At 26.8% G+C, this 26,302-nt stretch overlaps 2 protein-coding genes across 2 annotated transcripts; both read right to left on the bottom strand.

Annotated features, from left to right (window-relative positions):
• Positions 1-1,872: 1,872 nt before the first annotated feature.
• On the bottom strand, positions 1,873-11,713 carry LOC132952667 (exportin-4-like). The gene is made up of 21 exons (XM_061025020.1): positions 11,382-11,713; positions 11,193-11,298; positions 10,659-10,834; positions 9,283-9,390; positions 8,622-8,738; positions 8,387-8,543; positions 7,825-7,949; positions 7,354-7,511; positions 7,112-7,286; positions 6,761-7,024; positions 6,250-6,421; positions 5,999-6,176; positions 5,748-5,907; positions 5,507-5,679; positions 4,594-4,762; positions 3,822-4,115; positions 3,373-3,553; positions 3,172-3,290; positions 2,740-2,961; positions 2,588-2,680; positions 1,873-2,481 (listed from the first exon to the last, which is right to left on the bottom strand). The coding sequence occupies exons 1-21, from the start codon at positions 11,436-11,438 to the stop codon at positions 2,287-2,289; spliced, it is 3,399 nt and encodes a 1,132-aa protein (XP_060881003.1). The 5' UTR covers positions 11,439-11,713; the 3' UTR covers positions 1,873-2,286.
• A 2,579-nt stretch (positions 11,714-14,292) lies between these two features.
• LOC132952666 (transcription elongation regulator 1-like) lies at positions 14,293-26,135 on the bottom strand. Its single transcript, XM_061025019.1, has 17 exons — positions 25,848-26,135; positions 24,322-24,582; positions 23,843-24,257; positions 23,535-23,717; positions 23,359-23,470; positions 23,002-23,276; positions 22,797-22,929; positions 22,448-22,715; positions 21,803-21,996; positions 21,563-21,732; positions 21,294-21,502; positions 21,075-21,225; positions 16,678-16,956; positions 16,400-16,615; positions 15,369-15,632; positions 15,228-15,305; positions 14,293-15,169 (listed from the first exon to the last, which is right to left on the bottom strand). The coding sequence occupies exons 2-17, from the start codon at positions 24,576-24,578 to the stop codon at positions 14,939-14,941; spliced, it is 3,435 nt and encodes a 1,144-aa protein (XP_060881002.1). The 5' UTR covers positions 24,579-24,582; positions 25,848-26,135; the 3' UTR covers positions 14,293-14,938.
• Positions 26,136-26,302: the final 167 nt, after the last annotated feature.

Raw genomic sequence — 26,302 nt, 5'->3', positions numbered from 1 at the left:
CTCCCTCCGCGACCTCGAAGCGGTCGCCCCCCTCCCCCACAGGTATGCTTTTAAGCCCCGGGGGGTTTGAGGGCTGAGTCCCCATCCAGCGAGAGGTCCGCATAACCTCGAGTTTGGCGACCGGAGTCGGTAGGCGTAGGGAGCTTCTAGAGCGTTGAGCGCATGCGTAAAAACTCAGAATTCAAACTGCCTTCGCATATAACTTCAAAACGAAGTCTGGCTATCTAATTTTGATTGCACCGTCGTTCTTAACTCGTTGAGGTAGATAAGTTAAAAAAAAAAATTAATAGGTGCAGTAAACTAGTGACGCGCAAATGCGCAAAAATCGTAAAATAGCGAACTGCATTAAGCCATAACTTCGAAACTAAGTCCGACCGCCAAATTCTGACTTCACCGTCGTTCTCAATATAGTTAACTACATAAGTCTAAATAAAATTGCAAAAAAAAGGGTGTCCGGTAAAGTAACAAAGTTCCCCGGCGATGCGTACAGCAGATTGCTGTGAGCCACCGACATAAGCAGTCACCTCCTACATGCGCTGAAGGCCCCTGGACGTTGGGCATCAACCTCCCAAGAGCGGAGACCGCCTGGCCACTGCGGTTACCAACTTGACGTGAGCACCTAAGTTCAGCCTCACGTCTAATTAGACCCCGAGATACCTCATTGAGGACTTCACTGGGATTTGATGCCCGCCCTCCCTAAGGTAAGATAGGATTCCGATACTCCTGTTTTTTGGTCAGGATAACCAATTCTGATTTCTGTGGCGCCACCCGTAATCCGTTCTCCCGCGTCCTTTGGTTGACTAGCCCCAGCGCCGGATTGCCAATGTTCTCTAGGTTTGCATTGGGTGTAGTGATGGTATACCTATATCTCATATTTCATTGTTATGCAATACCATTCGATTAGAATCTGATATCAGCACTACTGCAGGGAAGAATGTATTATGATATACTTTGTCTATACTCATAATAATTAGGGTTCAGGACTTCTTGCATTTACATGTTTTTTTTTTAGTTGTCGTAGATTATTTTAGGTAAGTTATAAATTTTTTTTTATGAAATGGCGAAATTAAAATATTAAAAAGTTTGAATTTGCATATTATCTTGTATTTTTTTACATAAATGTACGAACAATTGTCGGGAAAAATCATATTTGGATAACATTCAAAATTATCTTAAAAAATATTATGTTTGGATAGGCTGAAGCCTTAAACGCTAGTCCCTACTATATATTAGACTATACTGATATTAAATAAGCTTAAAAAAAAATTAGAAAATGTTTGGGAGGGCTGTTAAAGTTGTTGGTGGACGCCTGGTATAGAGGCTTGGGCTCTAAATCCTCCTTATTTGCGAATATGTTACGTAGGTCCGTAAGATTTTATATGAGTCTCTTTGTGACAAAACTATGTTAAAACTATAATTGACATCTAGATTCTAGTAGAAATTAAAATCAGTAGATATACATGATGTAGATATCACGGTGTTCGCATATCACATTATTCGTATTATTATTCCCAGTATTTTTAAAAATTATGTTATTTTATTTCAAGATAGTTTAAAAATTCCCAAAACACGCAAAAGAGTCCAATGTTCATCATATTAATCAATATATATTTGAATTAGTAAGCATTTGTATAAATTATTTTTATTATACCTATTTATTTTTTAGTTTTTTATTTCCAAAATTGTTATGTTTTATGCATTTTTCAAAAATAATAAAATTTAGCTGTATAAAGGTACTTAAGTATATTTTGACAATTTTGACTGCATATTTCGATAATTTTTAGTGCAACAATAGTCCTCATAATCCATTAGGCAATAATACATTATTATTATAAAACAAAGGTAACAGCTAACAATAAAAAATATTTGAAATAAAGAAAACATTTTATTGTTCATATCCAAAAAGAAAATATTGGTAATATTAGTACAAAACTATTAAGAAACAAGAATCTAATTTTTAATATTTAACATATAATATGTTAGTAAAAAAAATATTAATTAATAAAATTAGACTTATTTTTTGTTTATGTATTTTATACAACAATAATAATATAAACAGTGTTATGGGCGTTATGGCATAACTAAATCTGAAAATATGTTTTAAAAATAAAGTTTCAAACACAATCATACGTTAAAATTTGATATTACAGAAAGAACAATTTTAATGTATTTCACAATTCACAGTATAATTCAGTTTTTAAGTTTAATTTTAACAAAATCCTTAAAATATTAAAACAAAATTAATAACCAAAATAATATACATTTTTATTTACTTCACTATTTCTACTATTTAATAAATAGGAACCCACGTATATTTGTTGTGAAAGTATCAAAATTATTTTTAAAACGACATTTCATCGCATGTTGACCATTGAAGTCAATACCGGTGGTTAAAAAATTAAAAGCATTATGTAATTTATCCATTACTGATGCATCGGTTTGATCATTGATCAATTGCATTGAAATTTGCTGAAATTCATCCTAGAAATAAAGAACGGAAATTTAAATAAAAATTCTAGTTTTAATTGTTGACTGCTTTATTGATATGAGTAGTCTATTTAATTCATAAAATATTCACTATTCTTACCGGATAACAGCATATTAATGTATAAAGTGCATGACCAGTACTTGAGAGTGCATCCGAATTTATTTGACAGGTTAATATAAGTTTCATCAAAAACTATAAAATTAATCATTAATAAAATACAAAAATTAAAGATTTTACACATTATATCTTACTTTTAAAAATGGCTTTAACAAACTATATGCTTCATGCATTGTAGAGTTTTCATGTTTATACATAAACGAAGCAGCTGATTGTAAAAAATCTGTGCACATTGGAGTGATTTCATGGCCAAACATAGTCAGACCTAATTCAATTGTAGTCAAAACTCCCTTAAAAATATCAACATTTTCAATGCATAATTTCAATGGAACCATTTCACACATATATCCAGCGTACTACAAAATAAATAATATACAATTGTTACACATTAAATAATACATTGATACATACCTAAACAAATATAAATATATAAATAATAGTATATAAACCTATAATATTATTTTCTTCTTCTTACATTTAAGCTTTTTTTTTTTTATTGTTCAACAATGCAGTTTAGTTTACAGGCGGCTTTGAACATTTCAAATTTAAAAATAATGAAAACTTACTTTATAGTATTGTAAGCAAAGTGCAGGAATTTTCAAGAGATCTATGGTCATCAACGGCAAAATAACTTGAAGCCCATAAACACAAACATCCCCAGCTGTTTTACCAGTAGTAGTTTTTCCTATTTTTACAATTAAGTATAATTATGCTTCAGTTTAAAAATTAAATTAACATAATTAAATAATATTTTTATAATTTATTACCATCAGAGCTGAGATCTAAAAGCTCTTTTGACATAACATGGGTTAGAAGTTCTAAAAATACATAGAGATCTTGAAAACATTGATCTTCAGCATCAGAATCTAAAGACACTCGATTAATGTTGTAGCGGGCATACATATCCACCAGTTGAAAACAAGACATGTAGAACTTATCACTTTCTTCCTATAGAAAAAAATATAATACAATATAATATACATACCATGCATACAACATTATTATAAAAATATAAATTTTTCATCAAATACAATTATACTGGGAACTGGATAACTTAAAAACCTTTGCTGCATGAATAAACTTTCAATTTAGATTGTACAAATCTATCTATTTATAATTTATAATTGCTTGATTTTAAACCCATTATACAATATAATATTGTGTATAAAGTTGCTCTAAAAATATTAAAATACAATTATAAAAATGTAACTCTTACCATTCTAAGATAACACAACATTTTCTTGGAAAATTCAACAAAAAGTTGAATGATTAGGTGAACAATGATTTGATAATTATGATATACTCCAATTAAAGCTGAAAAATCATTTAGCATTGGATGTATCATATCAAAAACAGTTGATGTGGTATTGATAACTGCTCCACTAGCCAGCCCGATACATTTATGGAGTATATCCATTATTTCTAATCTTACAACATCATTATTGTACGTTTTTCTAAAATTGTCATCACTTAATATCTTCCTGAATTTGCCTAATATTGGAGTGATCACCTAGTTAAAGAAAATCATATTATTGTATTGTATATTATTAGTATCAAAGTAATCTGAAACGCAAATAAAAAAATACTAAAAATCAGCATTTACGACCCACCCAACCCTTTACTTCTTAGAGAAATGTTCATTGGAAACAGTTCCATGTATTACATATCTGAAATAAAATTGTCCAAATGTATATTGTCCACATAATAATATAGTCCAACCTATAAAGATGTCTATGATGGTAGTATCTATCCTATTTTTTGTGTATAAAAATATCTACATTTATCATTTTTCGGGTTGTATAGAAAATTATTGAATTGGTAAAGTTGGCTTATTATTATTTATCTTTATTTATTAATGTTTAAAAATACTGGAATAATAAACTCTTAAAAAATATTCCATATTTATTATAAATTGTGTCTATTACTAATATAATTTTAAAGTCAACAATTTTCAGTTTTAAATATAGTCTATAATTAAATCTACTTACACGAGAATAATAGTCTTTTTGTTTGTCATTTTCAATAAAGGCATCTGCAGCTAAAGAAAATGCTTTATACAACCCTTCTTTCACTTCTGGAACTAATTGGTCTTGACGCACATGATCTTGTAGTTCAAATAGTTTCCAAAACCCTTCACAATTGATAACAATCTCTGATCTAAAGTAAATAAATTAAATAATTAATAAAAAAACAAGTTTTTTTAATGAAATAAAATTTATAAATCACAAGTTAGTTAAATGTTGCAAAAAAAAATGGATTATGTAGTAATCTAATAATATTTATAATGTCAAACAATTATCTCATCTGCCCAATACAATAGTTAAATAAAGTACATTTTTTACTTATTACAGTACTGTACACACAATATCTACTTGTTTAGACCAACATTTCAAATACATTTAAAACCCCTTTTATAGTTTTTACTGCTAACTGTTTGACATGTATTACACTATGTAATTCCACCACTCACAATTATTTAGTTAATATTAGTTATTATCTATCTAATATATTTTATATGTATTAACTGATGTTAAATCATACATTAATTTATTCCAATCATCATAACAATTATGAATAATTCAACTTTTTATCATTAATCAAAATGTTGTTTATATTTACCATAGATACATTACAAAGGGAAAAAGCGGTATTTTTATATGGTATTCCTAACTGACTTATAACACTTTTAAAAAAAACTTTCAAACTTATAATTTTATTTTATTTATTTTATATATTATATTTAATACTTCTCTCTATGCAATGGCTTTCTTAAACATATTTTGTAATAACGGTACAATCAAAACTGTGCTCAAAATAATCAAAAACCATTAAAATCATTCCTATTTATCTCAAATTAAATAAACAATAAATTAAACCTAATACAAATATTATAAGACATACTTGTGTCTAACATCTACCATAGACATTAATAATCCAACTGTATCTCCAATGAGACTCACATCAACATACAAAGGTGATTTGATATTATGTTCAACTTTATTTAGTAAGTAATTTAAAACCCAATTAGCAGCTTCTGTATGTTGACCAAATGCTTGTAATAATGGCATACTAAGCTGAAAGTTATTATTTTATTATTAATATTATATAAGATATAAAAACAAGGTTATTAATCATAGTTTACATCATTGTAGTAAGTCTCGTTTGGCATCAAGTATGCTTGAAAAAATTCACGCAAAAACCATACTATAGTACCACTTAACAATGGACTACAAAGACCTTCCATTTTAGCTTCTATTAGCTTTTTTTCTAATTCACATAGATGAAATGCAACAGACACCAACCTAAGTAAAAAACATTTATTAAACATTACGTTTTTTTAAATTATTTGTATAGTTCAAAAAAACAAAAAAAAAAAAGTATTAATTATTTTACTTGATAACATCATCAACAGCTTCTGCGGATCCAGGTACGTCCATAACTAACATTTGGTTAGTAAGAAATTTCAATGTTAAATCTAAATTTACATTTTTACTCTGCTTAATACTATGATGCATGATTTCCGAAGGAATCATACTAGGTTCACCCTCACTATCCACTGTGAGTATATGCCCTGAAAAAAATCAACAAAAGGAATTCATGATTTTATTACATAAAACAAACTGTCCAACTTATTAAGAAATTACCTGCTATAAGAAACATCCAATGAATGTCTTCATTAACAGCATCAATTTTCTGTTGAAATGACTCTGGCCACTGACAACTCCCACTACTATGCACATGTTCAATTATTGCCCTCATTTCTTTAATTTGACCTTCTATTAAAGTTACTAAAAGAGGTAAAGAATGTTCTGGAATCTAAAATAAAATATTTAAAACATAATATAAAAAAATTATTATTACGTTTATATTAAATACTTTATAAAATTACATTCTTCAGGTATTAAGGTATTATTAAAATATTAAGTATTAAGTATATATATTGTACCGTACTATCTACCCCCGCAGGCGTTATTTTAAATATAAATAAATTATTATGGATCCTCTTTCGTCACAACCATCCCCTATAAGACGAAAACTGGCCATCAATAATTCTGATTATATTTTGTATAATATGTCGATATACAAAAAAAAGTTTCACCAGATTCAACTAATAAAATTAATTTGTTGAATAATTCTAAAATACTGTATACTTACTAATCTTCCAAATATTCCTATATATTGGAGCTGTTCTTTGCTGACCACCCGATCATCCTCTTCGTTTTCATTAAATTCAGTTTCAGGAGTCTTTGTACCGTTTGGTGGTGAAATATGGCATTTTAAGTAAGTGTTTAAAATTTGTATGGATGCACTCTTACATAATTCTTCTGGAAAAGATTGGTTACTATTTGCAATAATAGATACCCAGGGTCGTAAAATATTATTGAATGCTTCAAAAAACATTTGATCATCTTGAGATAACTATAGGATAGTATAATAATAATAATAATAATAATAATAATAATAATAATAATACATTGAATCTAGCAATAAAATTATAAAAATTACATTTTCCTCAGTAGCAGCACCCTCAGCAAACTGACATGTAAGATGAGTTGTATTTTCCAAAAAACTTTTAACAATATCTGGAGGAAATTGCATAAATCCTGAAGGAGTATATCCACTTATTATTCTTTTTATTATAGTAGAAATTCCTATAGATTCACGATCTAAAATTTTAACCCTGGAATTAAAGTAATACATCAGATTAATATAAAAAAAAAAAATAAAACACATAAATATTCACTTACGTGGATACTAGTTTAATAAAATTTTGTAAATAATTTGTCATATATTTCATTCGAACATTTGTATCAGTCCATATATTGCCATTGATTGAAGATAATTGTACAAGACAACTCAAACAATGATGAGAAAATTGTGGTTTATCTCTTACCATCCAATAAATCTAATGTAATAAATAATAAATATATATAAATAAAAATCATTAAATTCTTATACATAGGTACAAGCAGGTATAGCATAACAGAAAGAACTGAAAGATGTGTAATTAATCAAATTAATACATAATAACTTTTATTCTTATTGATATTTTTAATCATTTTAAATAATTCATAATTTAGATATTGTAGTACCTATGATGATTGCTAATTTATAGATTAAAAAATTGATTAGAACAAAAGTTATAACATAGATTATTAATTACATTTTTTAGCTATTTGTATTACATCATTTATATAATTAATAATTATATTACTTGCCTGAAAATACAAATCAACAGTGCTAGGATTTGTAATGATATCTTTCCATTCTGATCCAAGCTTCAAAATAGGGCTGTTTTCAGAATTATATATTCCCTCAAACATTCCAATCAAATATTTGGGCAGTATTTATTTAGTTAAGGAATATATTTGTATTAATAATCAGAGTATATAATTAATTTAGAAAAGCTTTAAATGTTTAAAATGTGTTCTACAATTCCTAATTGTAAACTGTACATACTAAATCTATGATATTAAATTAAACAATTATTATTTAAGTCATAATAACAAGGCTTACTAAAAGCAAGATTTAAAATAGTTTTCACACCTTTGTTCTAAAAAGTTCGTTCAAGAATAATAAATTATGAAACGTTTTTTTGTGGCTTTGAAAAATACTAAATTTAATAATGACTTAATTACTACAAGTTGATTAATAGTTTTAATGTTCAAACATTACAAACAAATCAAAATAAAATATCACTTTTTAATTGAAAAAATAACTTTTATATCATTAAAAACTAAAATCCTTAAGCATATGTAATACTGATTGTAAAAAGGATATTGTTAGTAGAAATAAATCCCCATACTAAAATAGATTCACAAATTATCAGCAAATACTTAAGAACAGTCATAATATCTATTGATAATGGCTGAGGAAGATTTTGTATTTCATGCAGAGCCCGAGTACTAAATACAAAAATACGTCTTAAATCTTTAGCCTGAAACATAAATATGAATCAATAAAACAATTTAATAAGTTAAACAAATAATCAATTTAATAAGTCATCAATTTGTACTTCAAATTCTTTTTTTGCAGCATAATGGGATTCCCAAGTCAGACCAACATCAGTAGATTTAACAGTAGTTGAATATTCTTGCATTAATGCCAAAATTATAGAGCAACCCAAAATTTGCTGTAATTGAAATACAAATATAAATTAAGCATATATACAGTATGTTCAGCGTTAAAGGTAACAGCAAATACACCGAATACACATGTATTTATTGCATTTTTTAGTGTATCTATGATTTTACAATATTTCTATGTAATTTCATATGACTTATTGAAACTTTAATACACTTTCAATCAGATCGAAAAAAAAACATTAGTAGTCAAAGTTCAGAACAAAAATAATATAAATATAATTCAAATTCAAATTCAAACTAAAAAAATATACGTTTAATATTAAGTCCTTTTTATGCAGTTAAAAAATAACTATGTGCTCAAAATATTTTGTATTACCTTTATCATTGAATATTTAAAATATACAATATATATATTAAACATATTATTATATAAAGGAGACAAAACATAATTAAACTAATTAATTTCATTTGGTTGTTTATTTACCAATTAATTATAAATATTTTATTATATGTATACTAACATAATTACTAAAATAATTTTGTTTATAAAGATTTATGTACATAATAGTTGTAGAAGACTTTAAATTTTACCTTTTTTAGATCACCATTGAAAATTAATTTTTCTACTTCATCTAAAATATTACTTCTTTCTTGACCACCGTCTTCAACACTTCCTCTTTTAATCATAATTGCAATCACCTTTTATATGAAAATAAATTACTATATAATATTATATAAATATATAAACTGATAAAAGTTTACAATACGCATAGTGCATGCACATGTTTATCAAATTTTTATATTATTAATTCATACCAACATTGAGAGGACTTCACACCCACATTTATTGTCTACGTATTACAAATGTACAACATAGCTTAATTGTATTTAGTAGAACCAATTTTGAATTTTGTATTGTTAGCTTTAATATAAGTGAATTATTATGACCTATTAACAAACTTAATGGTAATAATATTATTTGTGTTAGCAAGACAAATTTTTACAATGCTTACTTTTTAAGCAAGCTATAAACATATAAAATATTGCAAGTTACAAATGCTAATAACTAGCAGCAGACACAGATAATATCCTTACTTTTAAGTTTAATAATAGGTTCATTAAATTCACTCCAATATACTAACTAAAACACTAACTAGGTTCTGCTGAATGCAAATTTTCAATGTTGTATGTTTGTAAGACGGAACAAGAGAAGCTAGTATAACATCTTCATAAGATTTCACTGCATACCATATTTTTAAAAATAAGTGATAAAAAAATATTTAAAGTCTAAATTATCTTTTTAGAATTTGTTTTTCCATTTTGTCTAATGATAACTAACTAAAGTTCTTGTTTGTTAGCAACAATGACTTAATAAATATATAAAAATCTACATACAGAAATTGTTTTAGTAGTTAATATCGCACAGGCAGGCAGTGGACTCTAATGATGCAAATTGATATTTTACACATTAAACATTGTTTAAAATATGTAATTTAATTAACTAGTGCTTACTTTGATTTTGAAATATTTTCAAAATAACATATTTAAATTAATTTTTAATATAATACTTAAATGATAATATATTCATAAACAAAAATATTTTTAAAAAAAAACTAAGTTATGATAAAAATTTTAAATGTTTTTCAAGAACATTAATTACACATACAATGGTGCATTTAACATAAAATTTATATTATGCCATACTTTTACTACCCAAATCATTTTTAAATTACCAAATTGATACTATATTTTTCAATGTTGAATGGGATAAGTAGAGTATAAATATTATAATATTGTCTTCCTCGTTAAAATGTAACCAATAAATTCCTCGACAAACACAATATGCATCCCTACAATTAGTTCCAATTTTGTTCCAATCAGTAAATGGGTAAGAACAAAAAAAAATTATGAAAAAGTGTATGGTGTAATAATCATATTATCGTATTTCTTAACATTATATTAATTACCTGTAGTATTCGTTCTCTAACAAAAGGAGCCATCTTACCATCACGCATAATAAATTGAAATAAATATTGTCTAAGCTCGTTCTTTTGATCTTGAGAGAGCAAAATCCAATCTCGTATGAGTGCATCTCTTAATGTTCCCGCAGTCTCAAATAAAACAAAATCTACTTTACTACAATCTACAAATACACAATATACATAAATAAATTATTATTATCATACAAATTTTATTGAAGATACATCATCAAACATAAGAATATAGTAGATGTGAGAGGTGTAAAAAATAAGATCTCAAATATGTGTTCACGTAAAACATTTTAGTCCTAGGTATTAAATATGAAGTTAAATAACAATCTATTAATTATAAATTATAAAATAGACAATATTATTATTAATATATTATTGATATAATAAGATAGTTACTAATAACTTTATTTATATGAAATATATTTATTTTAATAATATTTAATGAACGAGATAATTTATCTATAGAGAAACTCATAGCTACATCACAAATTAATATAAACACAACTTTACCGAGAATATATTGACATATTGAATAGGGCATATTGGTCTTGCGGAAACTCATAAAAACTGCTTCGGCAGCATTACGCTGGTCATTTGTCACGAGTGAAGGTGACGCCTATTGACAAAATACAATTAATATACATTTTTTTTACTAATTTTTAATAAACAAAGTGAAATAAAATAAGAAGCACGGCTCACAAGCATTATACTGCTGGCCGCTTCAAGTTCTTGCAATATCTGTTGCACCTGCTCCATTTCGTTTTTATTTCAAAGACCAAACTGTCAAAGTGTGCGTGCCATTAATTCTATGAAATTGATTCTAGGTGAATGTTGACGAACTACAGTCTACAGTAATCAGTAAAAATGATCGTCCGTCGGGGAACTTTACTCTTCTATAGTCTTCTGTCTTCAGTAACAATTTGAAATTTCACACGTCTTTTTCAAATAAATAACTGTTATCACCTTATCAGAACAACAGAATTTTCGACTTAGTGCGTATCGCAAACGCAGACGTCAAAAAAAATGCCAGTTTGAAAAAAATATAAAAAATTACAGGATACCAACCCTAGGAAAATAAAAAATTCGTCAATCGAAAATTAGGGAGTCCAATATTATTTGTTTTTCAGTCATTATATTATTAGTGTTATTAGGTAATGATTAAGACTGGGAATGTAATTCCATAAAAAGCCCAAAATATCCTCTAAAATAACGATTTTATACCCTAAAAATTTAAAATGATGCACCTATAAAAATATGTACATTCATGTTTTATTTTAAACAAGTTTTGAACAAAAAAATATTTTTAAATTAAATTGAATAAATAGTTTTCAGGACTTCACAATTTCTACAAGGACTTTGAATTTGAAAAAAGAATTATTCTCATAAATTTTTGTGGCCACCCATAATCTTAATTTTTAAGTCGTACTGATCCGTTCAAAAAATTACGATCAATCATATTCAATAACTAATAAGGTTAGTAATTTACTAAATTAAAAAAACCGGATTTTTGTGTTAAATACAGTAAAAATCCTAGAATAGTAGAATGCTTCAAAGTTAAAATATTGAAATATGAATTTCGAAATAAAAATTGGGTAATAGACCATTTTAATGCAGATGTTCCCGAAATTACTGGCTTAACAACAACACAAGAAAATCAATTAATCAACATATCCAGCAATTCTAATTTAAAAAGGATTTTCAAAGAATCACCTTTGTCTTCTTTTGGGTTGACTATACAGAAATATCGGAAGCAGCAATAAGACCATTGATGCTTTTTTCAACAACTTATCTCTGTGAAAAAGGAATTTCTACGTATAGGTACTAAAAATAAATATAAAAATCGATTAAATATAGAATCAGATTTACGTATTCAACTTTCTAATATAGATCATAAAATACCAGATATAGTATCAACAAACAAGACAACACTATCCATCACATTAAACACACTAATTATTTATTATACAAAATATAATAATATATCTATTTATCCATTTATTTATCAATTCAATTTTTTCATAAAAATATGTGCATTTATTTCAAAAAATAAAGCAATCCATTTAGTATTATTATTAGATTCTGAGCGGAGCTAGGGATCTAGTGGTTTTACAATAGTAGTTTATTTTTTATCCTGTATACAAAATGTCTACCATAAGCAATGCTCCGATTTTAACATATAGTATCTTATATTTTAGCAAACTGGATCAAGGTGATACTTTAAAGAGGTTATTTTTCAATTTCTCAATAGTTATTTAATGCCACGGGAAAAATCACTAAATCCTCAAGCTGGCCGATTAGAATGATGAATGCAGCCATGCAGGTACTCGCTGGCTAGTAATATATTTATATATGACGTTGTTCTCGTCGTCGGGGAGATTTTTAAATTTATCTATCGAACGAAATCAATATCTACGTAGTTCATTTGAACTCATTGTCAGAGTACAGACGAAACGCGCACTACAAGCTGCAGATATCAAAAATACGATAATGACCGCTAACTGTTGTCGTATGACATTTTTTTTCAAACTGGCGAACCATATTCACTTACATCATCGACTGTAGCTATATATATCATAGTACATTTTCGACCATCATACTATATCTGATACCGGCTCGAATTTTTAAAATGTATCATTAGTTTTTACATTAAAATTGATAAATTATCTATAACAAACTACGGTGTGTTAGTGCTTATAATTTATAAGTTAATGTTAATGTTGAGTTGAATTTAATATTCTAATCCCACAACCTAAATATTTCTGTTTCAAATTACTACATTTAATTCAAGAAATAAATCTTAGTTTCTTGTCACCAAATTATTTTTAAGAAGTCCTGTAATAAATTAATAAACTTTGATTAATTGATTTTAGTTTTGATTCATTAATAATATTCAATAAATCATTCACCCCTTGTGGGTATTAAATTATGAAATACTATAAATAATATTGAATCATAAATGTAATAAACAATTTTTTTAATTTAAACAATAATTAGCCCTTGCCCTGAATTGTTAATAAATACATATTATAATATATATCATGTATAACTATAATATAAGGATGCAAATTGAGGATAATTTAAATTCAACACTTGATGTTCAGTTCCAGTTAATTTTTTGGTAGTTGGGTGTCATAATGAAATGTTATCACACCTTTTTTTTGGTGGTCAGGTATCACTGTCACTATTACTTTGTAACCAGATGGCAGACATCTAGTTTATCTAATGCCTCATAGTAGTATTATAGTATTATATGATTAATATTCAATCAAACGCTTGACTCTCAAGTCTCACTAAAGTAATCTAGATCATAATTGTATTCATATAAATAAACATTATTGACATTCCAAATTGTTTTAGCCCAAAAATATTGCATAAAGAGTTTAAAGTGGGACACAGACGTAAATACGTAATGAAACATTCAGTAAAGATTATTTCATGTATTATTTATCTTACATTTGGATAGTATGATACTTATATAAATCTGATATGAAATAGTAATAATTTTGATTCGATATTGTCACATGGAACATTATAATTATAATAATAGGATATATGGATAGTTGGATATGGTGAAAATAATGATACGTTTTCAAATTACAAGTTAGTATAATTTTTATCAAATTGTTAAATATATTTACAGACCCATACAAATACAAGAGGTTAAATTTTATTTTCAATAATATTTTGAACTACAAAACTATATATGTGAATATGAAAGTACTGACAGGATGAACTAGATCCAAGGGGTTCCGTAGATTACTATTTTAATATTATTTTCAAAATAGTTGCAAAACAAAATATTTGATTTTTATAATAGTTTTTTCTTGATCTTATATCTTATGCAATTAAATTATTAATTTATATTTATTATTTATTACATTATATTTTTTAAATGGGACATATTCAACAAAATTAATTGTAGCCATTTAATGTCAGAAAATTGTATAGAGAAAATATTAAGTATTATTTCTATTCCATTTCCTATTAATGTCAACACTAAAATATAAAAGTAATATAGAATCCTAGAAAACAAGTTCATCCTGTGCAGTAATAAAAAATAGATCTTTAAGATAACATATGTCATCTACTACTTACTGATACTTGTGCCTATAAAAAAAATTAATAATAACACAAATAATAAATTGAATAAAAAAACATTAAAAATTATGTCTGAAAAAAGGTGTAATGATTATCGTTGAAGTTTACGATATTAATAAAAGCAGAAATAACTTGGTCTATAAAATTTAAATTTAAATTTATTTTAATGGTGGTCGTCGATTGGGTTCTGTAGCAGTAGGTGGCGGGGGTGGACCACGTTTTTCTAATTCTTCGATATAGGAAACTATTAACTCAGAACGTTCATCAGCTATGCTATCCAAAAATAAATACCGTTTGTCTTTGCTTAATATATCTTCAACCTCTTTAAAATAAGTTTCATGGTTTTCTTGCAACTTTGTATTGGATAAATGAGTAATCAATTTAGTTTCCTGAAACCAAATAGATATTCAATAAAAACAAGACAGGATAAGATTTTTAACAATTTACCATTAGAAGATTCTTGAATTCGTTTTTAGCAGTAATCATTCTGTCTTTTAAATATTCTCTAAACTCCTTTTCACATTTCTAAAAATAATATTTGAATTAATACTTATAAATTGTCATCAAAATTATTTTGTATTTACTTACCCTATCACTAGATGAAAATCTCACATACCTCACATCTTCTTTAATGGATTTTCTAATCTCTTTCCAAGAACTATCTAATGTCAAATCACTTATCTCATTCAACATTTCTCTAAATTTTTCTTTCTTTCGCTTTGATAAATCTTCTACATGAACCTTATACAACTTTTCCTTTTCTTCAGAATCTAATGAATCTACTAACTCATACCTACTATCTTTTCTCAATTGCCTTTTAGCTTCTTTCCAAGACATATCATTGCTTCTTACCTAAAATAATAAAAAAAAAAAGGAATTACATGTATTCAGGTATAACCAATACTAATAACTAAAATTTGGATTTTGTAGCTCTATAAAACTATAAAAAAAAGCATATAAAATGAAACAAAAAAACACAACATGTGTGCAGTATGCCATCAATATAACAAGATAAAATTGATCGAGCCACGTCCTCGAAACATATTTATATTAGGCTTCTTCAACAATACATATTTGAATATCGATTTTGTTTTGTGCATTATTGAACCGTGATATAGCAAAAAAAATTAAGGGATCAATATTCCAAATTAACGGCGTTAAAATCAGTTGGTTCAAGGTAATCTGAATGCCCAATGGCCGAGGGCCATTAATTAAAAATTAATGTTGATTACGATATATTTTGATTATTGGTAAATTGTACGATTTAGAATGATATCTAAATTACCAAACAAAGGTTTGCGATATCGATATTGTTGAAGAAGCCTAGAAAATATTGAACTTTCAAATACATTGATTTAGAACAATTTGAAAAATGTTATTATATACAAAAAAAATTTAACATAAAAATATCTGAAACTCAAAAATGCATTAATAAGAATAATGGTTAAAATAGCAAAAAAAAAAAACTTTTAACTAAATTAAATTAAATTACAAGAATTTTGTTCTAAGTAGTATAAATTGAATTTATAGCTGGCAAAGCTTTACTTTAGACCAATAGAAAAAAGCAAATGCCTACAAAATCCAAACTTTACTAACAATCGTAATAATTAAAGACAAACCAAGTCTGCCAAAAGTGCATTAAAATGAACAACTGCTTCATCATGTTTATGTTGTTCACGTTCATTTTCTCTGTGTTTTAAATGTACTGCTAAAGTACGCTGGACTTCTTTTTCCCGCTCCTTTAAGCTAGCTTCAATTCGAGCTTCTTTAGAATCTTTAGAATCCTTGAGATCTTTTAATTCTTCTTTTTGTTTCTCAGGCGACTTATCATCATGCTTTAAATGTTTGATTATCATTAATTATTTAAATATTAATTTTAATTGAGGTTAATATTTACTTTTGAGTCAGCTTTAGCAGATGATTCTTTTTCTTCTTTATCACGTTTATCTCGTTTATGACTATGTTTGTCCTTTTCTTTATGTTCACGTTCCTTTTCTTTTTTCCTTTCATCCTTTAAAATTCTTATATAATCAATAAAAAAATCTTCACGTAACGTACTGGAGTCAACTGCTTTATATCTAGAGTCATGATCTAATTTCTTTTTTATCTCAGGCCAACGAGTATGCCGGTCAATTTCAGTGTGCTCCTTTAATAATTCTATAAACTGCTTTCGAGCCTATAAAATGTATTGACAGAAAACTGATTAGATTAAATGTTAGAAACAAATTTGTTACAAATTAATTGGAATTTAAAATTATCATAAAGACATAACATTCCAAATCATATAACAAATAATCATTCATTTTGTAATCACAACATATTATAAGCAGTCATCAAAAAAATATAATATATAAAAGTAATAAACATAATTATTTATACATTTATAACACAATGTATTTTATGAGAAAAATACTTAAAAACCATCAAATAAACATAAATATTAACATGAGAAATCAAAATGGATACTTACAAATTTAATTAATTAAATAGTATTCAATTATACATTTAATAATTTTAAATCTTAAAATATTCATTAAAATTACAATTTTGATTTCTCACATTCAAAATGCTGAAAAAAATATCATTAATGAAGGGAATAGTAAACCTGAAAATTAAATTAGTAATGTCAAATATATCTGTAAATTAATAGCCAAGATAAAAAAAGATAATCAGTTGTATATTGTACTCATACAGCTGAATTAAAATTTTCTAAAAATGGTATTTTATTATAACATTTACACACACATAATCATATTATACATACAAATTATTTGTATATTAATGCATATTTAATTCTTGAAATAAACAGAAGTATTATATATTTAAACAATATGTTGGCCAATCTTATCAAACATTACAATTTTAGAAAATATTGATGAAATAATTTGTATTTGTTTAGCTAAAATACTAAACAATCTTTTTGGTTTAATAAGTTAAAAATATTTTTATTTTCAATAAAACCAATATACGCTTATACAGTACAAATGTAATTAAAAGTACAAACCTGTAAAAAATATCCTAATGTATGTAATCTATTAAAAATGTCTTGGTAAACATTTATTTAATATAAAAATAATACTGTAGGTAGTCTAAATAATTGTGGAAAACAAATAATGTTTAAGTCTTACATAATAGTATAATACTAATATGGTAGTCACTTATTTAAATAACTACATAAAATTCAATATTTTATTCTTCAATGTCAATCATACAGTCAAATGTTCTATAATATTCATACCAAAAACAACAGAAATACCTATACCTCATATAAAATTTGTTTTCATTTTTATAACAATGATAGAATGTATAATTTATATAATAATAATACTAAGGTATTTGTATCATTTAAAATACTATGTCTGAAGCAATGATTAATAAAGAAACCAAAATATACAAAATGTTATTACTTAGCAGCCAGCTTGATTAACCAGTTCAATTTTTATGATTAAAAGTTAGATTGATTTTGTTTTTTTTAAAGCATGAATAATACTTTGATTTTTCTGCAGTCCATTCTTCTTGTTCTGTTTGGAGTGCCACTTCAAAATCATTAAAACAAAAGATCCAAAATTCCTTAATGGCAAGTAATACTTAGTACAGTAAACTTCAGTTATCTGTTTGTATCCAAGTAAAAAAAAAAAATCCATAAGGTATTACCTCGATTCTGGTGTTTGAATAGTTTGACTGGGTTTGTTTAGCGCCGCCAGGGTTGCATTTAACTATCCATCCTCAAGGTATTATGTTACAAGATGATCCAACTATTGGTAGTGATGGTTGTAGAATTGTCAGATAAACTTAAGATTTATGCAAATACATATATACATTCTAGGCATTCATTCATGTTTTAAATTTAACAGACCAAAAGTCATCATTCAAATTTCATTCATTAATACATACAAACACTTAATCTCATTTTTAAATGTAAACATTTGTTTATGGTTTTATGTTTAAAAATTCCAGTGAGATACATAGATATAAATATAAATATATAGTTACATATAAATACTGTTTTCGTAGTAGATAAGTTACACAATAATATTACAATCAACACACAAGCCCATTTTTTTAATGTAGAAATGTACAGTATTAAAAAAAACTAAAAGTTAATACAAAGAGTTTTTAACAAATATTTTTTTAATTGTACAATTTATAGAATAATTTTTAAAAAATAATATGAAATTTAAGATTATACTTAATCTCACTTTCACATTCAATTAAAATTTTAAATTTGTAAAATAATATAGGTAAAGGAATAACATTTAAATTTCGAATTATAGTGAAATTATTTTGTTTTATAAAAAAAAACTATTTGTTTATATTTTTAATAATTATTTTGGGTACCTACTGACTATTCATAAAAGATTAAGGGCTGTTCTTACAATGTCCGGTAAAGTGTCGGTTAACTTTAACCGGACAGTGTAAGAACAATCCTAAGTCAACTATATCTTAAATATAATGTGTCTTAACTAATATTTTTTTTAAGAATCAATTAATAATTCAGTAAGATAAAAATGATTTAATTTTATTTAGGAAAAATAAAAATGTAAAGTTTTGACTTATTGAATATTAACTATTAAATTACTTTAAACTTTAATACAAAGTTATTTAATTAATTAGTTAGGTATTACTATTATAATTGTATTTAATAAATATTTATATAAGTAAATTGTAATATTAAATGTATTATTATTTTAGCTTAATTTATATGACAATAGAAATATTCAATTTACCAACGACTATCAAGTAATGTTTCTTTAAGAAAAGCCATACTAATAATAAGTTATGAATATTTTAATCTTAAGAGGATGTCAGGTGCACTATTGGTTTTCTCTCTCCGGCCCAAGCGCAACATAGACAAAACGCATTTGCGCAGAATCGTTTTTTCTATTTTTTTAAGTAATCTTAGAGGAAAATCACCCATTATAAAAAAGATAGAAAATATTTTTGAGGGAATGTCTTATAGATTTCTCTAAATATTGTTTCAAAACAATTTAAACATCATTTAAATTTACAAAATTTTTTTGTTTATTTTGAAACACAAATACAAAGTCAAATAACAATAAAATCTAAAATCGATATGACATTCCCTCAAAAATATTACTCTCTATCTTTTTTGTAATGGGTGATTTTACCCTAAGATTACTTAAAAACATAGCAAAGACGATTTTGCGGAAATGCGTTTTGTCTATGTTGCGCGTGGGTCAAAGAGAGAAAACAAATAGTGCGCTGACATTTTCTTAAGCCAAACAAAATATCTAGTCATTGCACAAATGCACAATGCAAAATTTAGATAGTAACTTAAAATTAATTTAACTTTATCATCAGCGAGTACCTAAAATCTAAAATGTTTAATAAAATATATAATATACATAAACCTTGTATTATATATTAATATTTAATAGTTCAACACCTAAAAAAATATTTGTATTAATTAATAATAGTAAAAAAATGGGCTCAAATAAAAATAAACCTGAAATATATTTTAATAATACATAATACAAATTAAATGTTAGAATATTGACAAAAGATCATTAGTAAAACGAGTTGATTCATTTTTAATATCCATGGTTATAAGAGAGGAGAAATTTTTAATTATCACAAGGTGAACATATTCATATTAAAATTTTGTCAATATTTAACACCTGCAAATCAAAAACATCTGAAGAAATTAGTTTAAATATATTTATTTAAATTGCATTGACATAAATGACACTTTAATAGTTAATTTAACAAATATTAACTAAATTAAACTATATAGCAAGTGATTATACAGTATACAATTTTTTCTTTCTTGTATATTTTAAAATTGTATAGTTAATTAATGATAAATATACTATATTCAGAATAAGAGTATACCAGACGGCGCTGCAGTCGACAAAAACCATGTTGTCAACACATCCATCCTCACTACCGGCCCAGGGGTCGGCTCCAGAGACATAGTTAAGGGAGGGGGGATGTCATATACTTCAGACAATATCGATGATTTTTTTTGTAATTTTGTTTTTAACACTATAAAATTGTTTAGAAATACAGCTTGCGGGGGCGTGGCCTCTAGGTCCCCCCCTGAAGCTGCCCCTGTAACCAGCCACCAACGACACTAACTCTACTCACCCATCCGTACATTCACAAATTGGTGTACACTTATTCTGAATAAGAGTACACGCAAGGAAATAAGATTGAAATGAATGTGAATACATTGATTACACATTAATTTCAGTAAAAATAGTATCAATACAAAAAGCAATAATGTAAAGTTATAAATGGTTTACAGTTAATAAAATAAAATTGCTCACTGACCTGTTCACGACGCAACGCTTTTTCTTCCTTTTCATGCTTTCTTAATTCTACCATGTATTCATTAAATAATCCTTCTCTTTCACGCGATTTTTCAATATTTTTATACCTTTCATCTTTAGAATTTTTGGAACTAAAATCACTAAATGATGTCCTGCAACAATATATTTTAAAATTCTTAATTTCTTCTTTTTTTTATTTTAATTTAATTTTTTTTTTTACTTTGTTGTAAGATTAGCTTCTTCCATTAACTGTCTAAAAGCTTCACGTCTCATTTTCATTTTATTTCGTTTTTCTTGTCTCTCTTCGTCGGCACGTTCTTTCACATATTTTTCAAATACTTGCTTTCTTTCTTTAGATGTTAGTAACAAATAGCGAGGATCAAATACTATTTTGTGTAATTCCTTTTCCCACGTACTAAAAGCAGAGACCTTAAACCAGAAAATAGTGTAAAAAATGATTTTATCAAATAAAATTTTATTTAAAAGTACCTCTTTCTCGGATAACATTTCTCTAAATTGTGTTATTCGAGTCTCTAAAGGTACTACTGCTCTTTCTTTAGCTGCTCTCAATTCTGCTTCCATGGCTGAATCCTTCATTAAGTTAACCTTAGATTCCACATCATTTTTAGTATTATTAGTACTTTCTTGTGAATTTTTATCTATAGTAAAATATTGACAGAATAATTTAATAATATTAGAAATGTATTATTATATGTTTAATAAACATACCACCATCAGCCTTAGATTTTTTTGTTGGTGATTGTCCTTCAGCACTTTTTAAAGCTTGAACTACTTCTGGTGGATTTGATACCATTTTGTCAACATCAGATCTTCCTTTAAGATCATCTGGTTTTTCCCATACTGATGTTCTAGTTGAAGGTTTAAAGAAAAATACACGACCATCTCCTGTCCATACTACACACCTATAAAAGTAAAATCAAAAACTTTAAGAATTACAAATGCAATTAATTATCACAATTAAAAAAAAAAAAAATGTTTCCATTTGATAAGTGCAACATTCTTATTCACCTCATACCTAACCAAATGTTTGTATAATTTAACTAATATATTTTTAATCTTCATTCTCTAAAAACTTAGATATAAAAATAAAGCTTAGATTAAAAAAAAAATTGGAAATACAATTATATTACCAGTTATTTACTTAATTTATTTCATTACAAAGTTAAGAGTATGTTTTTTACTCCAGTCATCTTATAATCAATGATTAATTTAAAGATACTTTTTTATACTTTTTTAAGTTACATAAATATATTATTTCTTTTATTAAATTAACTGATATATCTATAGTCAAAACACAAAAATCATAGTATAACATTACTGCAAAAAATATAATTTTACATAATAAATACTTACCAAGGAGTTCCTTCAACAGGTGTACTAGATACAGGTCTAGTTTTGTCTTGAACTTTCAGTTTTTCTAACGCTTTGGGTTTTTCGTCAATTTTACTTTTTTTGTTAGATTCTTGAAGTTCCTCGTCTTTTCTTTTAAATGAACCAATTTCTGAATTTGAACCATTCATTAATTTGAGAGGGAAACCCATGTCCATTTGAGGATCTGACTTCTGTTCCATTTTTTGTTCAGCTTCCTTTCTTAATTTAGCAGCTGCAACTTCTCTAGCCACTGTAATATAAATTGATTTTGAAATATGATAAAATGTAACATAAAAAACATTTGATAACAGTTTTAATATTATTTACTCACAATCAAGATTTCTAAGAGCTTCTGGTTTTTCCCAAACCGATTCTGATGTTTTCATGCTATAATAATACATTCTTCCATCAGGTGAACGATGTTCTGACCATTCAGCAGCATTAGCTAAAATTACTGGATCAATCTATTAAATTGTGATAAACATTTTAATACTTCAATAATTTTTTTGAGTATTAACAATATTAAAACATCATACTTTGCTATTAAGTTCCATTCCAGGCATCATCATAGGCGGAGGCACAAATCCTGGGGGCATCATACCCCATGGAGCTGCTTGTGGAAATCCAGGGGGTGGCATACCAAATGGTGGTGGTCCACCAAATGGCGGAAAATTTGGTGGAGGCATCATGGTATTAGGAGGCATCATACCAGGAGGGGGGCCCATCATTGGAGGCATCATTTGATTAGGAACTCCACCTAATGGAGGTACTCCAACATTTGGAGGATGCATTAAAGGGACTTGTTCATTATCTAAATCAAATAAAATGTTCATTTTAATAACAGCTAATTAATATGTTCACACAATTAAATATTTAAAAAAAAATATTTTTACTATGTGATTTGTCTTCAATATTTTTCATTTCGACATCATTAGGAGTTTGTTCACTTTCATTAGGTTTAACATAGTTATTGGCATTTGGATTTGGATTTCCAAGATGTTCAACCTGAGAAATTATTAAAATATAATTACATTCTTATTTTTTATTGTACATCTTTAAATTAAGATACCTGTTCTTGAGAAATAACAGTAATATTAGGTCCCGATGGTTTATCCCAAGTAGTTTCACGTGTTCTAGCATTATAATAATATGATTTTCCATCACCGGCTTTAGTTTCAATCCACACTTCTCCAGACATTATTGGTGGTGGGCCTTGTGGTACTCCACTATTTGGTGGCATTACAGGTGGCATCTATACAATTTAAAAAGAAGTATAAACAATTATTTTAGAGATTACAAATGTGTACATATTAAATACAAATTAAATAAGTATGAATATAATGTGTATAATTATCATATTTTTAAAGTAAGTCATACTTGTAATAATGAAGGCAACTGATTTGTTGGGGGACCTCCAGCCTGACCATTTCTATCTTGTTCATTAAATGGTGGTGCTTGACTTTCTCCAAACTGTGGACCTCCTTGAGATATTGGAGGTGGACCATTCATCATATTTGGAGATGAATCTTGAGGAACACCATTCCAGTTTTCATCCGCATTTTCTGAGGACCATCTACTTCTTTGAGGTTTAAAACCTCCATTATTTGTGGGACTATTAAAACCATATGAACCACCACCACGATAATTAGAAGATCCTTTAGGATTGTTGTTACCAAATCCCCCAAATCTTCCAGCTTCATTACTTCCTTTACCATTGTTCCAATTAGGCTCATTTCTATACTCAGAAGATCCATAATTATTATCAAATTGACCATTACCATCTCCAAATTCCCTATTGAAACGTAAATTATAAGAATACAAGATTGTGAAGTAAATAAAATATGGGTTACAAATACCTGAAAGAACCTCTCCCATTATCATCAAATGATTGTTCATTTTCAGAATTAGGATGTCCATTTTCTTGATCATATGAATTATCCATTGACTCATGATTGTTAGAATTCATATTATCCTGTCGATTTGAGTTCATATTACTATCTTGATCGTTAGAATCTACATTATCATTTTCAAACGAAGTCATACTATTTTGAGCATCATTAAATTCTTGCTGTGTTGAATCCACTATTGGATCCATCAAATTAGAATCGGCCATTTAACTATGAAGTAATAAAGTTAAAATTTGATATAAGAATAGATATAAAATATATTTTAAAGATATTTACAACAAAAAGTTTATTGTTGATAAAATAATTACAACCGGTTGACATAAGACTTTTAAATTTAAATAGTTACTTATCTATGCAATGATGTATAGATTTTGGTTTGTATCTACATATTTTGTAGTTTTATGCAACTTCAGATTAAGTACGACAATGAAGAAAATCTTATCTTACACTTTGTTACAAGAAATACCTAGCACGTAAATTTACTTAAAACAGTCAAATTTCTTATATGCTTCATCAACACTATTTGCATTATATTTTTCATCTAGTAAGTATATTTTAATTTTTAATTATAGTTTCAAAAATATTTAACATGACTTACAATATTTTTAACTAGTTTTATTATCAAAAATTAATAAATTATTTCTGAAATACCTATACCTACTTACACTTAACCCAAGAAGAAATTAGAAAAGAATGTAGATAGACGATAGGTCCCTACTTTACAAAATGTATATTTTTTGTTATGGAAAAAGTGTAATTATAGTACCTATCTGATAAATAAGATGGTTAATCTAAGTTTCATTTTAGATAAAAAAAATTGTTTCCATCAATATATATATGTCCTAATATAGCACTCACATTTTTGGGCATTGTCAAGAGTATATGGATTGATTTTAAGTTATCTGCATTTAATAAATCTATGTGTTGTTCAATTGTTTGTTCAGTCTCAAGGTATGGTACAGTAATCTAGGATTCTATCACAAATACTGACAAATATCAGTCCGAACGTTTATATCAGAAATTTTTCAAGGTTATGCTTTTGTTTTAAAGATTGAATCCTGTTCTTCATTTCTTTGACTAAAAATCATAAGCTAAAAATATTAATTCCGTACCTATATAATATTGGTATGTCTGTTTAGCTTAAACATATTTTGAATTGGGTTCAACCTGTGTGTCTGTACATACATAAATAACATTATGGTCATTGAAAAATCAGTTAATAAAGAATAGGTTAATCACATTTTTTAAATGCGTTTGCAAATTTGATTTAGAATCATGCTGCCTTCAACAAATTTATTAAAATAGTAGTAGGTATAAACTGTTGTTTTGAGATTAGATATAAATAAGTTCTTACTGACAACGATATTGATTTAACAATAATATTAAAACACATAGATTTAAAGCTAATTAAAATGCTAACCAATTATGAACCTAATTTATTAATTATTATTAAATAAATTACAATACTATATTACCTTCGGACGAAAACAGTCGATCGAGCAATGGTGTAGTTGTTATTTCTATGCGAATTCACAAGTCAACATCAACATGAAGTACACGTACTATTAAACACTCGTTTAAAATTCCAAGTCAATATAGGTAATTGTTGGAAGCGCTTTATCGATCCACGAAATAACAAAAAGTAAAAAGCAAATTTCAATAATAATTAATCTGGCATAGGTAATCAGTAAGTACTAAAAAACCATTTATTCTGTCACGCTAAGAACTGGGAACCGTCGAATCGAATGTCAAAACTGACGGAACTCACGGAAGTACACAATACAGTGTACACTGACCTGCGGACACAGGATTACAGTATAGGCACTTGAGAGGACTGCTTTAATGCCGTGAACTATGAAGTCGTGCTTAGGAACGGATACCTCGTGAATACAGTGTGGCAAATACATTAATATTAAGAAGTAATACCGTA

Source organism: Metopolophium dirhodum, chromosome 9 (assembly GCF_019925205.1).
Source record: "Metopolophium dirhodum isolate CAU chromosome 9, ASM1992520v1, whole genome shotgun sequence".
NCBI lineage: Eukaryota > Metazoa > Arthropoda > Insecta > Hemiptera > Aphididae > Metopolophium > Metopolophium dirhodum.
This window is presented reverse-complemented; position numbering and strand designations above follow the sequence as displayed.